At 37.4% G+C, this 18,183-nt stretch overlaps 1 protein-coding gene across 11 annotated transcripts in view; it reads right to left on the bottom strand.

Annotated features, from left to right (window-relative positions):
• The window catches only part of FIP1L1 (factor interacting with PAPOLA and CPSF1), a 41,504-nt gene that overhangs the window by 2,228 nt on the left and 21,093 nt on the right, over window positions 1-18,183 (bottom strand). For 2 of the 11 annotated variants that reach the window (XM_061472740.1, XM_061472765.1), the window contains 7 exons: window positions 17,730-17,823; window positions 16,566-16,719; window positions 12,036-12,062; window positions 11,444-11,498; window positions 9,587-9,642; window positions 5,880-5,975; window positions 4,629-4,848 (listed from right to left, as the gene is read on the bottom strand). In XM_061472740.1, the coding sequence (XP_061328724.1) occupies window positions 4,629-4,848; window positions 5,880-5,975; window positions 9,587-9,642; window positions 11,444-11,498; window positions 12,036-12,062; window positions 16,566-16,719; window positions 17,730-17,823 (702 nt within the window). The remainder of the gene's footprint in view (window positions 1-4,628; window positions 4,849-5,879; window positions 5,976-9,586; window positions 9,643-11,443; window positions 11,499-12,035; window positions 12,063-16,565; window positions 16,720-17,729; window positions 17,824-18,183) is intronic. The other 9 variants (XM_061472774.1, XM_061472814.1, XM_061472756.1 and 6 more) reach the window with 6 other exon arrangements.

Here is an 18,183-nt window from a genome sequence, read left to right as displayed (position 1 = left end):
GATCCAGTAAAGTACATTTGTGACAGATCATATCATCACAGAATGGTTCAGGTTGGTAGGCATGACTGGAGGTCATCTGGTCCAAACCCCTACTCAGGCAGAGCCACCAGGACCATCAGTTGCACAGGACCATGTCCAGATTGGCCTATGGGTATCTCCAAGAATAGAGACTCCACCACCTCTCTGGCCAGCCTGTGCCTGTGCTCAGTATCCCTCACAGGCATCATGCCACTATCACGTCTCCGATCTATTGCCCCCCTCTTAAGACAAAAGCAAAATTCAACGGCATTAAACACTTTTTAAAAAGCCTATGTTAAATCTAATGTCTCTCCCGGGAGAAAACCCTACTACAGACACACATAAACTTGTAAAAAATGAAGGCAGAACAGCCACAGAACACGAATTCTGACCATGCTACTCCACATCCAGCTTAAGGCACACTAGGTTATAGTCCAGAATGTGAAAAGAAATGCAACTGCTCCACTGAGATGTCCAAAACTCAGACAGGTAAACTAAAGCAGCTGCGGGTGAGGGCAAGGGAGAAAACAAATCCCCAGTCTTAAGAGTGCTGAAATCTCCAGTCCTATGCCTTTAACCAGTTTCTATCCGTATCAATCGTTTACCATTGCTTTACCCTTAAATTTCTATTCTACTATTGGAAAGGCGAGAACTGTAGGGGAGACATTTACAATCCAAGTCCCATTCTACTGAGCATTTCTTCTCATAAGAACCTAACTAACTCCAGGCTTCAGCAAAAGGGGCAAAACCAACACTTAGAAATGAAATGTCACAGAAAGATGAAGGTTGATATCAACTGCTAGTTTCTAGGACAAGTCATATGGAAGAGAAGACTAACTTAGCTTGCACAGCAGTTAGTAAGCTCAGAATGACAGCCTTCATTTCATCTGTTTGAAGTGTGTCTTAATTTGGTGTGTAAGAAAAGCACGTGCCTGGTGAAGTCCAGTTATAAAGCTCAGGTTCAAGGGGGGGGGGTGGTGGGGTGGTGGTGAGGGGGTGGTGAAGTATAATGTTAAAAATTAAATTAAAATTAGGTTCTGAAATCTACCAAAAGTTATAACCAAAGGTAAGGCCCGATTTGACTTTGAACAACAACTGAAAAATTTTGTTAGATGGGGGGCTCCTGTATTAAAACACCTTTGAAGTGCCACTAGTCATCACAGTTTTAGGAACATTTCATTTCTGCAGGCTTGCAGGGATAGAGAAAGGTAGAATCAATTCAACTGTAGTTTACACCCAACATGTGATATTATTTGCCAGACTGATCACTGTCTAATTAAAAAGTGAAAATTTTAATGTCTAACATTGCCTTCTGATGAGCTTGCTGTATGAACGTAAGATGGTTACTTGTAGACTTCCAGCTTCATTTCAAAGTTGAGAGCCAAAGCCTTCAACATTAACTCACAGTCTGCATTTACTCTGTTACACAACTATTATAAAACACTCTAGAAAAGGTTAAAATATTACTGATACTCCTTTATAAACCTTATTTTGGCAAACTACTAAGGAAACATGACAGCTTGTGTGTCTGAAAATAAGCAACTTTTCTATAAGTAAAGCAAAATACCAGTTTGCCAAGTTCAGTATGTTGGAGCTTTAAGGAACAGGAATAAATGTCATGTACCCAATGTTGCAGCAGTGATCTCCTCCTCACTTTGTATATGGGCTTACATTACAGTTATCAAAGCCTTCCAGAGACAACACTGAGAGCACTACAGCCTTTGACCTGTGGAAGAGGATCTACAGTTACCTGTGCTCTCCTGGCAAAGAAGCCCCAAACCAATCCAATCCATAGTATCTTTGTTCTCTACACCTTTGGTTACTTTTTCAAAACAGACCCCAACTTCACCAAGCTATTAACTTCACAAATGGGGAGATCTCACTTTGGTAGAGATACCAACCTTTTTATATCTGTATTCAAAAAGCTTCTCCATACATTTAAAAAACCCTTCAACAAAGAATCACAGAAGGAGTTAGGCTGAAAGGGACTTTGTGGACGTCACTTGGGCTAACCCCTCCTCGATACAGGGCTAACTCAGAAGTCTGGTCAGGCAGCTCAGGGCTTGTTTAGTCACGTTTTGAGCATCAACAAGGCTGGAGATTCTATGATCTCTCTCTGAAACCTGTCCTAGCACCTGATCACTCCTTTTGTGATTATTTCCTCACTATTGGAATTTCCCTTGCTATGACTTTTAACTACTATGTCCTGTTCTTTCTCTGTGAACCCTGAAAAAGAGCCTAGCTTTATCTTCTCTATGACCACCCATTAGGTGCTGAAAACAGCCTTAAGAACCCTACTCATACTTCTGAAAACAGCCTTAAGAACCCTCCTCATACTTCTCCTTTCAAGCTAAATAAACTCCATCCTCTTAGCCCTGCTAACTACTTTGTCAGACCTCCACTGGAGTATCCAGTCTGTCAATGTCTTCCATATCAAGGGACCAAAAACTGGGCACAGAACTTTGCATGTGTTATCAAGTGCCAAATAAGAGGGGAATAACGGCATTCTCCACCTGTGGGCTACACTCTAACACGGCTCAATGCATTTTGACCTTTATTACACACTAGGTGCTGAGTCCCATTCAATTTGCTGTCCACCAGGACACTAAGTCCTTTTCTGTAAAGCTGCTTTCTAGCCACACAGACCCCCATCTGCTCTGCTGCATGGGATTACTGCATTCCAGGGCCTTAGAAATATAGTTGCTGGGTTTTGGTTTAGTTTTTTCAAATTGGTGAGGAAGAACAACAAAATGGTAAGGTATCAATCAAATTCCAAAGTGTATATTTTTAGCGGTAACAAATTGACTTGAAACTAGCAAAACACAAAAACCCTTTGCAGAAGGGATAACAGTCTAAAAAGTACGGCATCTTCTCAAGGGAGCAGTGAGATACAGTGTAAAAACACATAATTTCATCTGACATAGCAGGGTAAAGGTAGAGCAGAATATAAAGACAGCTGAAGATTCATTTTTTAACCACATTTTGGTTATACGAATAGAATAAAAATAATTCCATTTTCTTACAGTTCTAGGAAATACTACAGCACAAATACAGGCTGCTGATCTGGAAAAGAACTGCTAAAAACAATGAAAGCAGTAATTTCTGAGCAGTAAAAAGCTGAAGATGATGTTTACTCCAAATCATACCACAGTGCCGCTTGAACAAAGTTTAAACAAAGGGAATTTGAACGTAATGAATCTGTATAGTCTCTTTTTAAAAGAGTTCACCTTCTCCTCCTCACAGCTCTTTTATTTTCTTAAGTGCACAGAACTGAAAATAAACCTTCTTAAAAAACGTTATGTCTGCATGTTCTCTCTTAAGCCTCTCCCAACTTCTCTGTGACTCCCAAACCAACTTACACTAGTTAAGGGCCTCCCGTTTTCTTACACAGCCATGTGGCAACAGCTTTGCTACAGATGGTGGATAATTTAGTCACATAAAAAAGTTGAGGCCTGCTCTTCCCCCTCCTTTACAGATAACTCTGGCAGCAGCACAGAGATTTCGCGAGGCCTGGAAGCTATTAAGGTTCATTTCAAGCACCCTTGAATGACCAGGCTTCTTTCTGGCCTTCAATCAAGCTGTCTGAGAAACAGATGTTTAGATTGGTCTTGAGTTCTCAGAAACTGACCCTGGAACACAGCAAATGCACACAGGAGAGGACATCACACCATCAGCATACATGGAAAATCCCTTATCTTGCACCTACTTTGGGTCTTCAGCTAGCATTCATCATGCAAAAAATGTCATCTTTCAACTGAAGTAATGTTGACTCCCCGTGATCTCATGCTCCGCAGTGTAAAACCACTGGTAAAAACCATCTACCCAATAGCTAACATGTATATTCTGCAAAAATTGAAACTTAACAAAATAACCCCAAACAACTCAGACAGGTGTCAGGACAATTTGCTAAAACACTTAGCAAATAACGAGCAAAGTAAATTTAGATAAACCTGGCAAGCCAGCAGGCCTCTACTCTACGGAGTCAAAGCAAGCTCAACGTTAAATGTAAAACGGCTTCATACTTGTGCACATGAACCACAGAACAGTTGCAGTTTTTTAATTCTTTTTTCTTAAAGCAAGTAGAGAGTTGAAAGCTGAAGTTATTGGTCATTATTGTCATCATCTGCCTGGAAATGTATAAAAGTTTTTTTTGACCTTGAAATAATAGTTTTAAAAAAGATAGAATAGAATATTATCCAGCTAGTGCTAATGATCAAACTAACAATTTTAACAGCTAATAACACCATTAATTAGGGTCAAATTTTGCCCCACATTACTCTTAGCGCTGAAATGGCAACTAAGATTCACTGAGCACTTCCACAGATTTTTCTGGAACTCCTTATGTCAAATAGAGCTGTGTATATCACGCACAGGGCTTAAATCACACCTTTAACCTGTAAAGCACTATGACCAGTTTGGATGTATACTGTCTTTTTTACACTTCTGTTTTACATTCTAAAGTTTAGTTATAGTATAGATAAAAGGGGGAAGGGGAGAAAGCCGCAACCTCCGGCTCTTCAGAATATACAAATGGACACTAAATTGTAATGCTGAAGTACACTATTTCACATAGACACAGGGTTGCAGCATGCTTACGACATTTCAGTTACCTGTTGAACACACTTGGAGTTGGACTGTGATCTCGGTCCCTTTCCCTGTCTCTGGTACGTTCTCGGTCTCTGTCTCTGTCTCGGTCCCGGTCCCGATCTCGAGATCGCTCTCTCTCACGTTCCCTATCCTTCTCTCTTCGTGAATAGTAATCCCACTGCTTGCTGGTGTCCAGAAGACTAGACCACGAAGGAGCGGAACCTGCAAGGTGCGGAAAGGTGACTAAAGAAAAAGACGTGGGTATTAGAAAGAACAAAATCAGATACCATATGAAAACTGCAATACTACTTATGCATGAACACACAGGCGTTTGTCAGCCTCCTCCAATGACATTTTTCAGTCTTCCCCTTTCACGTAAAAGTTAATTCTGAGCAAACTCTGCATTTTTTCCATGATGCTAATAAAGGCCTCTGGCACTCATTTAAATACTTGTTATGAAGATATCTAGAACCAGGATACACCCCACAGACTGTCTAAATCCTCTTGGGAAAAAAAAAAAAAAAGGGAAAAAAAAGAAACAAGCCCTAACAAAACCCCCACATTGTGCAAAGATTTGCTGAAAGAATCTCATTTTATGTGGTCAAATGGCTGTGTTCTGGGGTAACAATAAAAACAAAAACAACCAGAAAACAAAACTGCCTCTGAAACTCAGTGGCTCTCCAAGTGCAGTTCAGAAAAACAAGGAAAAAGGATGCTTCCAACTTTATATTTAGATGCTACTATTTTTGTCTTGTCCTTTAAAATCATTGTATTTAAAATATAACGTTAGTTACAAAGCTCTCATTCACTGATTTATATTCTATACTGTGCTTTGACATACTTTTCTAGTTACAGCTGTAACAGCAGCTTTAGAAATAAATTCCAGAAATTCATTCTGAGGAGAAGAAATTAATGCTCCTAACTTATACTTTGTAAGATGCCATTTCTAGTGAATACTCAGCACAATCACTATTGCTGCTGATTTATAATAGATGCAGAAAATTAACTGTATTATCTTAAGGATGATACGCTTAAGAAGTTGAAGAAGTCACAACCATGTCTCACAATCTTTTTAGGTAACAGCAATGGGAAGAGAGAAGGGACATGCTTCTCCATTGCTTTCTCCCAACTCCAATGTAATAAATAACTACTAGTCTTAATGCCCCAATTGTTCTGTTCTGCCCTCCCTCTCCAGAAGTCCCGTGAATATATCCTATCAATGAAAAATAAGGGCTCTGGATTTAACTGGAAACAGCACTCTCTAGTGGACTTACAGTACAGAGGACTTCTCACTTTCTGCTTATCTGCTTTGCTAGCCAATGATAACATAGCCTTCAATAAATCGTTTGTTTTGAGTTCCACTCCATTATCTATAATATGAGAACAATATTCACTTGACTCCATGGTGTCACAAAGAGACATTAACAGCTTAATTAACATAAATATTTCACTGAACAATATAAAGTGCATTACTGATGCTGTATTTAATACTCGAGTTATAAAATCAGTGGCTTCTCCTGACAGCTACATTCAGACTGCCTTGCCTATGTCTGGGGTATGCCTGCCCCAGAAAGCTTTGGCAGAAGCTGAAGACAGCAGTCTGCCAAACATCCAAAGGAGGAATACAAAAGACCTTCTGAGCAGGCAGTGGAGCAGGAAAAAAACACATCATTGTTAAACTACATTTGCAGTGAAAAGCATTATAAGTCTTTAAAAAAGCATTTATATGAGGTTTCGCCTTTAACAAATGCTTGATACAGTTTCATTTCAGAGGTACAGACAGAATGAGGAGTTAACAGAAAAAAATATCCTAATACAATAGTATGCTGTTCATTATACTGCCAAAACCTGAAATTCTTCTAAGGAAAGCAGCCAGAAATAGCAAAAAAACAGCTGGATTTTAAAGACTGTTAATTTCCTTGACTTGCCACTATGTCAACAACATACATATGGTCCACTGGCTGCTAGAATATTCTGATCTAAAGTGTAAACTTAACTTTAAATGTATACTATAGAACAATTATGAATGGTAGCATAAACTTATGATAAATTTTGGTTACTCCCCCACATCTGCAGTAATCCTCATCTGACAGAAGTATGTCATTTTCACCCCAATAACATGAGATAAACCAGTTATTTGATACTCTGCACATTTTTAGATCTAGATTTTCACCAGTTATTGTTCGCAACACAAAAGAAGCTTACTTTCCAATATGAACTGGTGTTCAGCATTTAATGCTTAGAACAAAGTAATTTGTCACTTTTAGTATTCCTACATGGATTGTTCTAATAATTTCTATAAAAAGAAGGACAATTCTAAAGTTTAATTGATTTTTAAAACAAGAAGAGAGGGAGCTTTGAACAATCAATAGTTTTAGAGGCTTAAGTCCTGTTTTGGAGGCGCATGGTTATCACAGTATAAGGCAAACGATTTAATACAACTTCTTTGTGCCTCAAAAAATACTGACTCCCAAACTGTTTCTGTAACGCTAAATTTCTTGCATGTTCATAAGATATCATGAACATTTAGAGCACAGAACAGAGAAATGCTTGAGGAAAAAGCAAACAAGCATACAGGTTGCTTCACTGGTAGACCAAATGCAGTGCCGTATTTTGACAGCTCAATAAAATTCAAAGATCTGATGGCAAAGCAGAGTTTTGAGAAAGTGTAAAGGATTTGAGATCAAACTGAAGAAACCTCACTGAAGCAGTGGAAGAGCACAAAGACAAAATAGATATTCTTGAAGCTACAAGTTAAGAATATTATTTTACTATGCAACCTATCTAATGGACTTGCAGTGGGCAACATGCCTGACACAAGGAATAGGCACTGAGGCATGAGATTCGCAATTTGAATAGGCAGAAGAAAGGCTGGAGCCTTAATCAAGATTGGTAGTTTTTGTAACATGTTTCATATCCCCCACAACTTTGACAAAGCCATGAAATATAACCAGACTGGTAAAGAAGACAAGGGGTTGGAAATTCAGTGCTATCATCCAAAGCAACAATTAAATAAATATAGAGATTCTTAATTAAAATTATTATCTGTACCCTAGTGTGTCGCTGAGCCCTCACTTTACCTAAGTTCTGATACACACACAGCACTGATAAAATACTGGCCAGCAATCACATTGTGAGACAGGGACAGTGAGAGTAAGATGCTGGCCAGGAAAACATGTTTCACTCGGAGATGATCAGCAGCAATAAAATACCACTGAGCCTCTACAGATCCAAAAATCCCAATCACAGGCACAGCTTAGAGATAATTTGCTGCAAATATGAAAGCTTTTGCAACAGAAGGGATGCCAGATACAGTGGGAAGATGGGAGCAGGCTGTGCTCCTTGGTCTCCATAATCATAAAAAGGCAAATACAGTTTTTTAACCCTGATGAAGGAGTTCAAATTCCATGTTGGCATCATCAGGATGACAGTCATCTTCCTAATATCGGTACTGCAACAACACATACATATCAACACCTCTGAAGGTCAACATAAAATATGGAAATCTTCTTGTGTCCCTGACAGTACTTGACAGAACAGCAAATTCTAACAAGGGATATTCCAAAATGAAAAACATTCTGAATTGGAGACTGTATATTAGATGCAATGTACATACCAATAACTGTTAAGAATGCATTCCATACAATACTCTGCATGACTAGATGTTGAAGCTTCAGCAAAATAGTCACTTGGATATCTCAATTGTCTGCCTCGGCTTTACCTTTTTGCTAAAACTTCAGCAAACACAGTTCAATTATTGCTAAAAAAGTAGTCAGCATAAATGAGCTGCTTGCCCTTGTCAAGAATTCTTGAAAACATAACAAGCTTTCATGCATGCAGGCAAGCACTTGATAACTGATAAGGATCCTTTCAATGTCAACAAACAGAAACAACTCCAACTTCAAGAAATTATATGCCATTCAAAAATGTCATTTTGTGTATCTTCTCTAAAGACTTATGAAGAGATACATTATCTGAATGTTTGATCTGTGCCAAACATTATGTATCCTTAGTACTAGACAGAATTTTCCCTACCATTTCTTCTCCCAGCAGATAGGGTCCAATGGAACAAAGAACAAGGAGACAGAAAAAGTCAGATGGAAGAAAAGGCAATAGGCATGGGGCTGGACGGCAAGAGGCAGTGACTGGCAACATGTCAGGTCCTGCACTGGGTTGGGGCAATTCTCAGTATGAGTACAGACTGACTGATGAATTGATTGAGAGCAGCCCTGTAGAGAAGGATCTGGGGGTAGAGGTGGATGAAAAATTAAGTATGAACCAGCAGTTTGAGTCTGCAGCCCAGAAAGCCAATCACATCTTGGGCTCCATCAAAGAAGCATGGCCAGCAGGTCAAGGGATGTAATTTTCCCTCTCCTCACACTTGCGAGACTCCTCCTGGAGTACTGTACCCAATTCTGGGGCCCGCAGTACAAGAAAGACATGTTAGAGCAGGTCCAAAGGAAGGCCATGAAAAATCGTCATGAATCTGGCACGTCTCTCCTAGGTTCCAGTTTTCAGCCTGAAGAAGAGAAGGCTCTGAGGAGACCTTACTGTGGCCTCTCAATACACAAAAGGGGCTTATAAGAAAGATGGAGAGAGACTTTTTACAAGGGCCTGTAGTGACAGAACAAGAGGCAGTGGTTTTAAACAGAAAAAAGGTAGGTTTAGACTGGACAGAGAGAAGAAATTCTTTGCCATGAGGGTCCATATTACGGTGTATTATTTTTTAAAATCAGAGTTCTGCAAAAGCAGTGTGGAAAGATAACCAGCATTATGAGTAAGTAAGTAAGCAAAATAACAGTATTTACCAACAGCTGTTAAATTTGCAACAGCATATATTTGTTTATAATGGTAGGCAATGAGCTTTCAAAATGAATTACTGTAAGGCCCTGTTTAGTCTCTTAGCAAAAATCCTCATGAGTGTATCAAGCAATTTAATCTAGCACTAGTTAAAATTTTCAAAACCAGCACGCTTACTCACCACTGCCGTAGGAAAATGCACGAACAGAACGACCATCATAGCCAGAAGAATGTCCACTGTTGAAAAGAAAATACATGTAAAAATGCCATTTACCAAAGCTACCTAAATGAATAAATATGTACTTCTAATATTATTCCCCTGAACTCTAACCACCATACAGAATAAAACTAAATGTTTGTTATAAATGGATTTAAGTCCTCCATTTTGAGCATTACTCACTAAGGAAACTGTCTATCAACACAAATATGTATTACAGGAGCTTAAAGTCACATTCTCTCTCCTTAAAATTTTAAACAGAAATTATTTATGCCAAAGCTGCTCTTTTGTATTTTCAATGAATTTTCTATTTCAAATGTTTCTTGTATCATAAAATGTTTCTGCACAGATACTAAACTTAACCTGCAGTTGCTTCAATGTGCTTCATTCATGAGTGAAGCCAATCTCATTCTTTCTGTTAAAAAGTAGGTATGGAAGTGTATCTAAGAACAGGTGGACTTCAAATGTGTAGTTCTATAAATAAACTATTAAATTAGCTACACATTTTCTAGGCTGACTTCTTTCAGTGGTAGCCAACTCAAGTAGGTAAAAACCAGAAAGGTTAAAAAGGATGCTACATGCACAGGAGAAATTCATAAATATATAATTCTTTCATGACCTTACAGTACTTCCCACATATCTTGAGTGAATTATCTTTGCAGGGTTTAACCTAAGTGTTATTCTGTTCTTGAAGGCACTTGAACATTACGAAGTAAGTTTGGGATTAGCTTAGTTTAAAGACAAAACAACACCAATGATAATGAAAGGCCAATCCAACATCTTAATATTTAAAAGTATGAGATCTAGTTCCCAAGTTCCACAATAAGCTTGGTACTTTCACATCGTATTTCAGTAGCTATATTAATAGACCCAAGTAAATGATGCAGTAACCTCTTCTGCTTAAGAGTCAGAAGCAGCAGTCACAGCAACTGTATGAAATAACAAATTTACTTTCGTGCGCATCAAATGCATCCAGCTAGATGTTTTTCTGAATTACACAAGATGAGGATTTTGTGAGATTTACCATCATCATCCTGTAGTGTACACGTTAACAGAATTTTTCAATTTCAAAGGAACAGTCGTGTGCACCTTCCTGCAGTGAAATCCAAAGTACTGGCAAGAGGCTTGTACCATCTTCTTAAGAGAGCTTTGTGGATGATCTGGTTTTGGCCTCTAGTAAAACATAAATACTTTTAAAGGACTGTGCTGGCCAACTTTTTTTCTTCCTTTTATATATATGTGTGTGTGTGTATATATATATATAAAAAAATAAAGACATGTGCATACATATATATAAAATATCCGTATGTACATATATATAAAATACGTGTATTTTGTATATCTATATTAAAAAGGCATTAAAAAAGAACATGCTAGGCCTATTAAAGCTGAACACTTAGATCAAACACAGCAGGAATACAAATTTGTATTCTGTGGAACTCTGGCATCTCCTATAGCTTATGAGGGCTTCAATTGGTGGCTAAATTGATTATTTGCATCTATAGAAAAGGACACAGTTCACCTAAATAAGCCTTCAGCCCACTAAAGAAAACTTTAACAATCATTACCCTGACCTTGTCCTTAAGTCTTGGCATTGATACAGTATTATAACACAACTAAACTAATAAGTAGCTAAGTAACCAAGTCGAAAGAATATTGTCAGAGAGGTGAGACTAGTAACATTTCTGTAAAAATCTGGACCTGTCTCCCTGTTCCCAGATAAAATCCATAACACACTGAGTACCATAAGAGACCTTATTAACTTATTTCAATTACAGAATATTGATATATTGCTTTGTAAGACTTCAAACAGATAATTACCTTTCTATTGTGGGTATGAGGGAAGGTGGAGGACCTCCAGGTGGTGGTGGAAAGCCTGTAATAATAAATGGGAGGGGGAAACAAACAAACATATAAAAGAACTAGGCTAAGCATATAATAGCAAACAGACTCTAGAGAGTAAAACACAAAAATTTGTTTCTCACTGTGTAAATGGGTTTTATTCTGTAAGACGAGAACTTCTTTCCAGCTTAACAAAATCTCATTTTTAAATGTATATTATCAGTGTTCCAAATCAAATACCTTATCATGCTTAAAAACACAGTGATTTAGAAGCATAGGAAAATTCCTGAGTATCTAACAATACTCAGTAAACAACAATTACAACTATTTTCTGCACAGCTGAAAAAAAAAAAAAGAATGGAAAGAAAAGGAGGAAGCACACATCTAAGAAACAGGCTGATTAGATCCACTAGTCAACGGCCTGGCGTTAAAATAACTGAGCCTACATCTATATGTATGGTTTTGTATTTATGAACTTTTATCTAGCAAATTAAAAGGAAGTTGGTAAGTTGCACATCACTTAAGTTTTCATTTCTTAATCAAATGTGGAAGAAAATTTAAACAAGTTTACCTGGTGGTGGCACCGTTATTGGTATACCTAAGACAACAACAAATAATATATCAGTTATAGTAAGTTTATTATCTGTAGATCTAAAATCAGACTGAGCTATCACCACATAGATGATCAAGAAGAATGGTAGCTTACTTTCTGTGTTCTTAGATCAAAATCTCACATTAATATCAACTGTTTTCATGCAAGCCTTGTGAAATCTGGCTTTTTATTTAAGCTCCTATTCTCTAGGATCTTATTTAATTAGAGACAAAAATAATGAAAAATGACTCTGGGTCTCAAGCTTAGAATTAAATCCATAACCCTAAAATGTTTAGTATCCAGAAGGAAAGTAACATCCCTTAGAGTATATTTGCTTTATTTTATATCCCTTGGCTGGATGAAAGGAAAGACAATTGTCATCTGAACTTTAACAGCTTAGCATTGGAAACAGTGAGGTCCACATGGACAAAATATTCTAGCAACAGTAAGCATTACAGGCTTTTCAGTCAATGCTATGCCACACCGCAATTAATCATTCAGTTGCTACTTGAAGGAAAAAAATTTCTTTGGTATTCTATTTTCTTGTAAATATCTGACAGAAGAACATTCTTTAATACAAACACATTCAAAAACTCTTCTAACTTTTCTGGTTTTCAGAACTAACTTAGTTGTCATGAATCTAACTAAAAGCTATTGTTGTTAAGAACGCTGGAAACCACAGCATAAAAACTTTGAGAGAGTAACATTTGAAAGACTAAACACTCCTAATGAAAATTTCTGAAAGGAAAGGAAGACTGGGAACTCAAACTGCTGCACAGCTGAAGTATTTTCTATTAATCCTTACTGGTTATTTGTCCACCTTAATAAGAGTCTTCATGAGTCTACAACATAGAAAATACATAAATATCTCACCAGAAATGTTAAGAATGTAAGCTAGAAAAATATCAGTTCTCCCTGATTCATTTATTAGCTCTATCTTATGCTTAAAAAAAGCCCAAACCCAATCAATTGCTGCACTAAACCCAGTACATACTTAGCACTGAACATGGCTCTCAGCCCTATGCACAGAATTGCCTGGAAAGCCATCAGCTAATACTCTTTACAAAAAGGAAGAAATTCAGACATTAATGTATTCATCAGAATTTTGTCTTGTGCAGAAATACAACCTAAAATCTCATCAAAAGCTTAAAAGCCAAATGAAAAAAATCACTTGAGAGCCATTCAAACAAAACTGTAATAGAATAATACAATTTAATATACAGAGACCAAATGTCCAAATAATTTTAATGGTTAAAGCAGGGTTATTACACTAAAAAACTTCCAACCAAATCACAGGCATTTTCTCCTCAAAAACCTTTAAAAACATTTAAAAAATTGTGATTAATGATTGCGTAAGACAGCAGCTAATTTGCCTAACAGTATCATAATGGAAGACACATTCTTCTACATTCCAAGTTAGCAAGTACCACTAAAAATATCTAAACTAAAAAACCTGAAAACTAAAGCTTATTCCTCACCTTCTTCACTAACAAACGTGACACAAAACAAGAAACAAAAAGAATTTGTAAACTTCTGTTAACAGAAAATTGAGAATCTCTTAACTCTTCACTCCTTTGCCTTTTACTAACAGTGCATAAAAATATACTTGAAATGTCATCATGTCATCAGCCAATTACTTCTAAGAACAAGAGCTCTAAAATACTGAATCATTTTTTCCATGTAGGGATTTAACCTAAGTACCATTGCAAGAAGATGACTTAGTGCAGATCATGTCACATGTCACATCCCTACAACACATACTGCCACAAAGAGATGCACCTGGCCTCAACCTTAATATTCAGGCTCATATGTGAAAAGCAAAACAAACAGCATGCATGCAGCATTTTACCTAACATGCTCAAACTTGCATTCACAACATTGTATGTCACCCTACTATCTCAAGGCTGGTTACTTATAGAAAACCAAGCAGGTTTTACTAAAGGAAAGCAATGCTGCATGTGTTCCTTTGCTGAGTAAGGAATCGAACATGATAATGCTGCCGTATCTTAACATACTGCAAATCAGCTGAAATGTGTAGCAGTTCACGGCATTGTACCTTAACTTGGTGTAAAAACTTCTTTTGCCACAGGCTCACCTAAGTCAAATTCCCTCTCCTTTATCACAAGGTAAAAAGTACACATTTAAGACTGCTGGGCCTGAACAGATGCACTGCTACTTGCTAAGCCCTGGTATCTGCCTAGGCAGTCAAAATTCCCAAAGTTATGCAACAGAAGTTCAATATTTCAGAGTATTTTTTTAAGTATCACAAATACATCTCACATTTTAACTACACCCTTAAACCAAAACACATAAAACATCTTTTAAAGCCTGTTTTTAAAGCATCCACGTTATTCTTCAGATTTAAATTACTCCAACATAGCAATAAACCAAGCAAACAAAAAACAACACATTTTTTTTCCACAGCCAGTGTTCTCCTAGGAGTGAGAGTTTTCTGCACTTGGCCCTTTGAATCATTCTAGCACTCGTTCCTTAAAAAAGATCTGAATCACAAGAGTGAATGAACTCAGAACAGGAGATCTAACTTCAAAGCAAGATCCTTTTTCAAAGGCACTTTTGGAGGATGTTTTATATTTGGAATACTTAAATTTTCTGGCAAGTAGTCCCACTTTAATATTGGGTAAGAGTAGCTTTTTTCCTCCTCCTCCACTGAACCTAGGAGGGATGGCAGATTCTATTTTAGAAACAGCTTTGAAGATAAAGAGCTGGCAACAGCACAATTAAAACACAGGCCTGAAGAAACCAAATCCACAGCTCTTAATCGTTATTTTCAAATCTGCTCAAAGCACGGAAGGATGTTGAAGGAGACCTTCTGAACAAGTGTATGTCATAAACCTGTCTGTAAACCACAAGACTAAAGCCAAACCTGCTTGGTAAACTTGTAACACATGCGAATTTCTTTCACTTTTAAAAGCTCAACAGGTGAGGGGTTTCAGAACAGTCTAGTACACTTACATGACATCCCTGCATTAAATGTGTCTGGGGTGTCTGTGCTCATGCTTTTAATAATATACAACTTAGATCACCTTTTCTGTATCATGATTAAAATAATTACTTTCTAAAAACTTAAAATGCATTTCCTATATTATTCCATTGGAAAGATTTTAATGCAGCTTAAAACCCATAGTCTGCATTAGCATCACATTCCTCTCCACCTTTCCTGTAGGAAGGAAACATCACAAAATTGCCAGAGCAGGGGCATATTCTGTCTTCAGCACCCCATTTTTTGTATTTATGCATAAAAACTTGGAAAAGGCACAGATTTTTTTAATCTTTAAATCTCATCTTCTGTTTTCTAGGTTGCACTGTTTTGTGTATGGCAATCACTGATGAAATCCAGAACTTGCCAGGCAGCAGGAGTTAATGGATTTAAAATCAGCAGCAGCAACTGAAGAAAGCAACCTCTTCTATGGGGATTTAAGCCCTGTAAAGCCCCACGCAAAGCTGCTGCACAGAAATCATAATGTTACTTCCTTGCTTATATGTAAAAGAATTAACAGAAACTTTTAAAAGATTCCCAATGTGAACAGAATAGCAAAGAAACTGCTCAATGTGATTTTGGAACAAGTCAAGCAAAAGAATGCAAGGAACAAATGGAGAAAATAAGGAACAGGGCTCCACCTTAAATCAGTCTCTTCTACAAACAAATCCTTCACTTTTCTACTCAAATACCCCCCTAAGTTTCTTCACCTATTTTCATTTCTCAGTGATCGTTCTTCTTAGCTCCCTGCAAAGTCCTTCGAACTTAAGTCCTTAAAATGACACTGCTCAGGTAGCTGCACTATTTCTGCAAATGCCAATGACAGTCCTCCCAGTAAATTTCTGTAAATACCAAGTTGTGGCAAATATTCAGCATCAGTAAATCTCAAACCAGATTTAACAATGAAAACAGGTCTCAGAGCTTTGATTCCTCTAAGATTCACAGACACAGGGTGCTGGATAAAACATCAGGTGCTAATAAAACCTCTGACTGAAAGAAATGATAGCACACAAATGCAATTCGTATCAGACTTTCAGGAACTCATACATACTGAGAGGGGAAAGGGACATTAAAGTTTCTGTTGCTGCTTTGACCTCAGACACCAGACAACCCAACTTACGACACAAATTCACGGCATGCCATACTTTCAGTTCAAAAGTTTATAGAATGATTTAACATGCATCTCTCAACAGCATTAACAGTGGTTGAATTACAGACAACAGCTTCTCACTTCAAACGTTTTCAAGGACAAAAGATCCAACATTTAATCTTTATGTAATTATTTACTACCTGGGACTATGCTTTCTGGGAAAGTAAAGACAAAAGTTTCTATTTCTGCCTGGCAGACATATTTAAGAAAAGAGAAAAAAAACCCACAAAATTCTGAAATTTTGCACATATACCCAGCCATACGTGCATGGAAGGCACTGTCTTTAATTCATTATCTATCATCAAGAATGTGATGTTTATGAATCTCATTTTTCACATCCGATGTAGTACAGGATATTTACCTGGTGGGGGAATCAGAGGTGGAGCAGTACTAACAGTTGGAGGGGGTGGGAGGAAAGGGGGTGGTGGAAGGTGGGTAGGTGGAGCTCCTGGAGGGAAAAATGGAGGTGGCTTGGTAAAATTGTCTACTTCAGGATTAGATCGTTCTGAAAGAACCTGTAAAATATCAAACTATAGTTACAAATGCTATGTCAAAAAGGGTAGAAGATAGGTTTCCTCTCTTTCCAGTTACTACAACAGGGAAGTGTTACTTATGCACTTAAAGAGCCATATTCAGATGGTTTAAATTCTATCTGCATCTATACATTCGGTGTCCCATACTCGCCAAGTACCTCTCAGGCCCCAAGAGCAGCCAATAGGGAACAACAAATGTAAGATTTGAGAAGGAATATAAGCCATCTGAATATGGTCCAATACTCCATCTTAAATTCATGTAGAAAGAAATATTTTAAAAATCAACATGAAAAGCATGAAAAATAACCCTCAAGACTTTAAATTACTTGAAACACTGTGAGATCAGCTGAAAAACACACAGCAATGTTTCCAACATAAGCACTATTATCTGTTATTATTTTCACTGTTTAACCTTAACCTAAGTTCGCATGGAAATGCAGCTAGGGCACCAAGCAGCCTTGATTCGCCTCCACAGCTAAGTCAGGAGAGAAAAAGTGTATTCCATCTTAACGCATTTAGTTGTTTTCTTAAGATGATCCAAGCCAATAAAGACTAAAATTATGAAGACAATCTTAAAATTTATGGTAAAATAATACAATATTTTTTTTAAAGTACTATCTGCTACTTATTCCTTCGCAACTTATTTTCAGAAGGCTTTCACTTTCAGCTTTGTGTCTGTCAGGAAGAGGAGAAATGGACAGTCAGTTTAGATATTTATCTTTGTTACTTAGTAAACAAAACTCTATCCATGCAGAACTAGCAGAGCCAATGCTGTCTCCTAGATTGTAAGTCTGCAATACTGCTCATTTTCTTCCAGTAAGATGTATATTTCATATTAATAGATTTTAATTGGCTGCCACAACTTTGTTCCTGAACTTAAAGCCACTTGTGTATTACTCATTCATACACACCAAAATGTTTTACTCAGAAGCTACGGGGAAAGCAAAAGTATCTCTTGGTCAAAGACTGTGTGCAAATCTGCAGTATAAAACCTGTATGTTGCTGTTTTCATTAGCACGCCGTCGTCCTTCCACCCTGCTGATAGTGATGGTCTGTCCAATCACATCTATTGTTCCAGGTAATCGCCTGCAACACAGGACAAACCAGAATCAACAGGCAGAATTAGAAAAGGAAAATAAAAGAGAGACAAGAAAGTCTTAATTAAGGAGTTTTCCTCATTCTAAATGCCAAAAGTTCCTTCTCCTGTATAAAACAGAAAATATTGTTTCCAAAGAACATTAAATAAACATAAGCCAATCCTACCATACATACTAATTGTATTGCAGCACGTATTGAACAAAATCAGCCACCATCTCTCTTATCTTGAAATGCAGTCTTAGTATCAACCAGAAAGTATATAAAACTAGAAACATTGACTCATAAACCTTGCATGAAACTTGAAGGAATCTTAGACCAGCCATTTATAGTTCTGTTCCTCAGTTTTCC

The sequence above is a fragment of the Pezoporus flaviventris genome, unplaced genomic scaffold, assembly GCF_033815535.1.
Source record: "Pezoporus flaviventris isolate CSIRO_AGI_PZ_B2104156 unplaced genomic scaffold, CSIRO_AGI_Pfla_v1 ptg000002l, whole genome shotgun sequence".
Taxonomy (NCBI): domain Eukaryota; kingdom Metazoa; phylum Chordata; class Aves; order Psittaciformes; family Psittacidae; genus Pezoporus; species Pezoporus flaviventris.
This window is presented reverse-complemented; position numbering and strand designations above follow the sequence as displayed.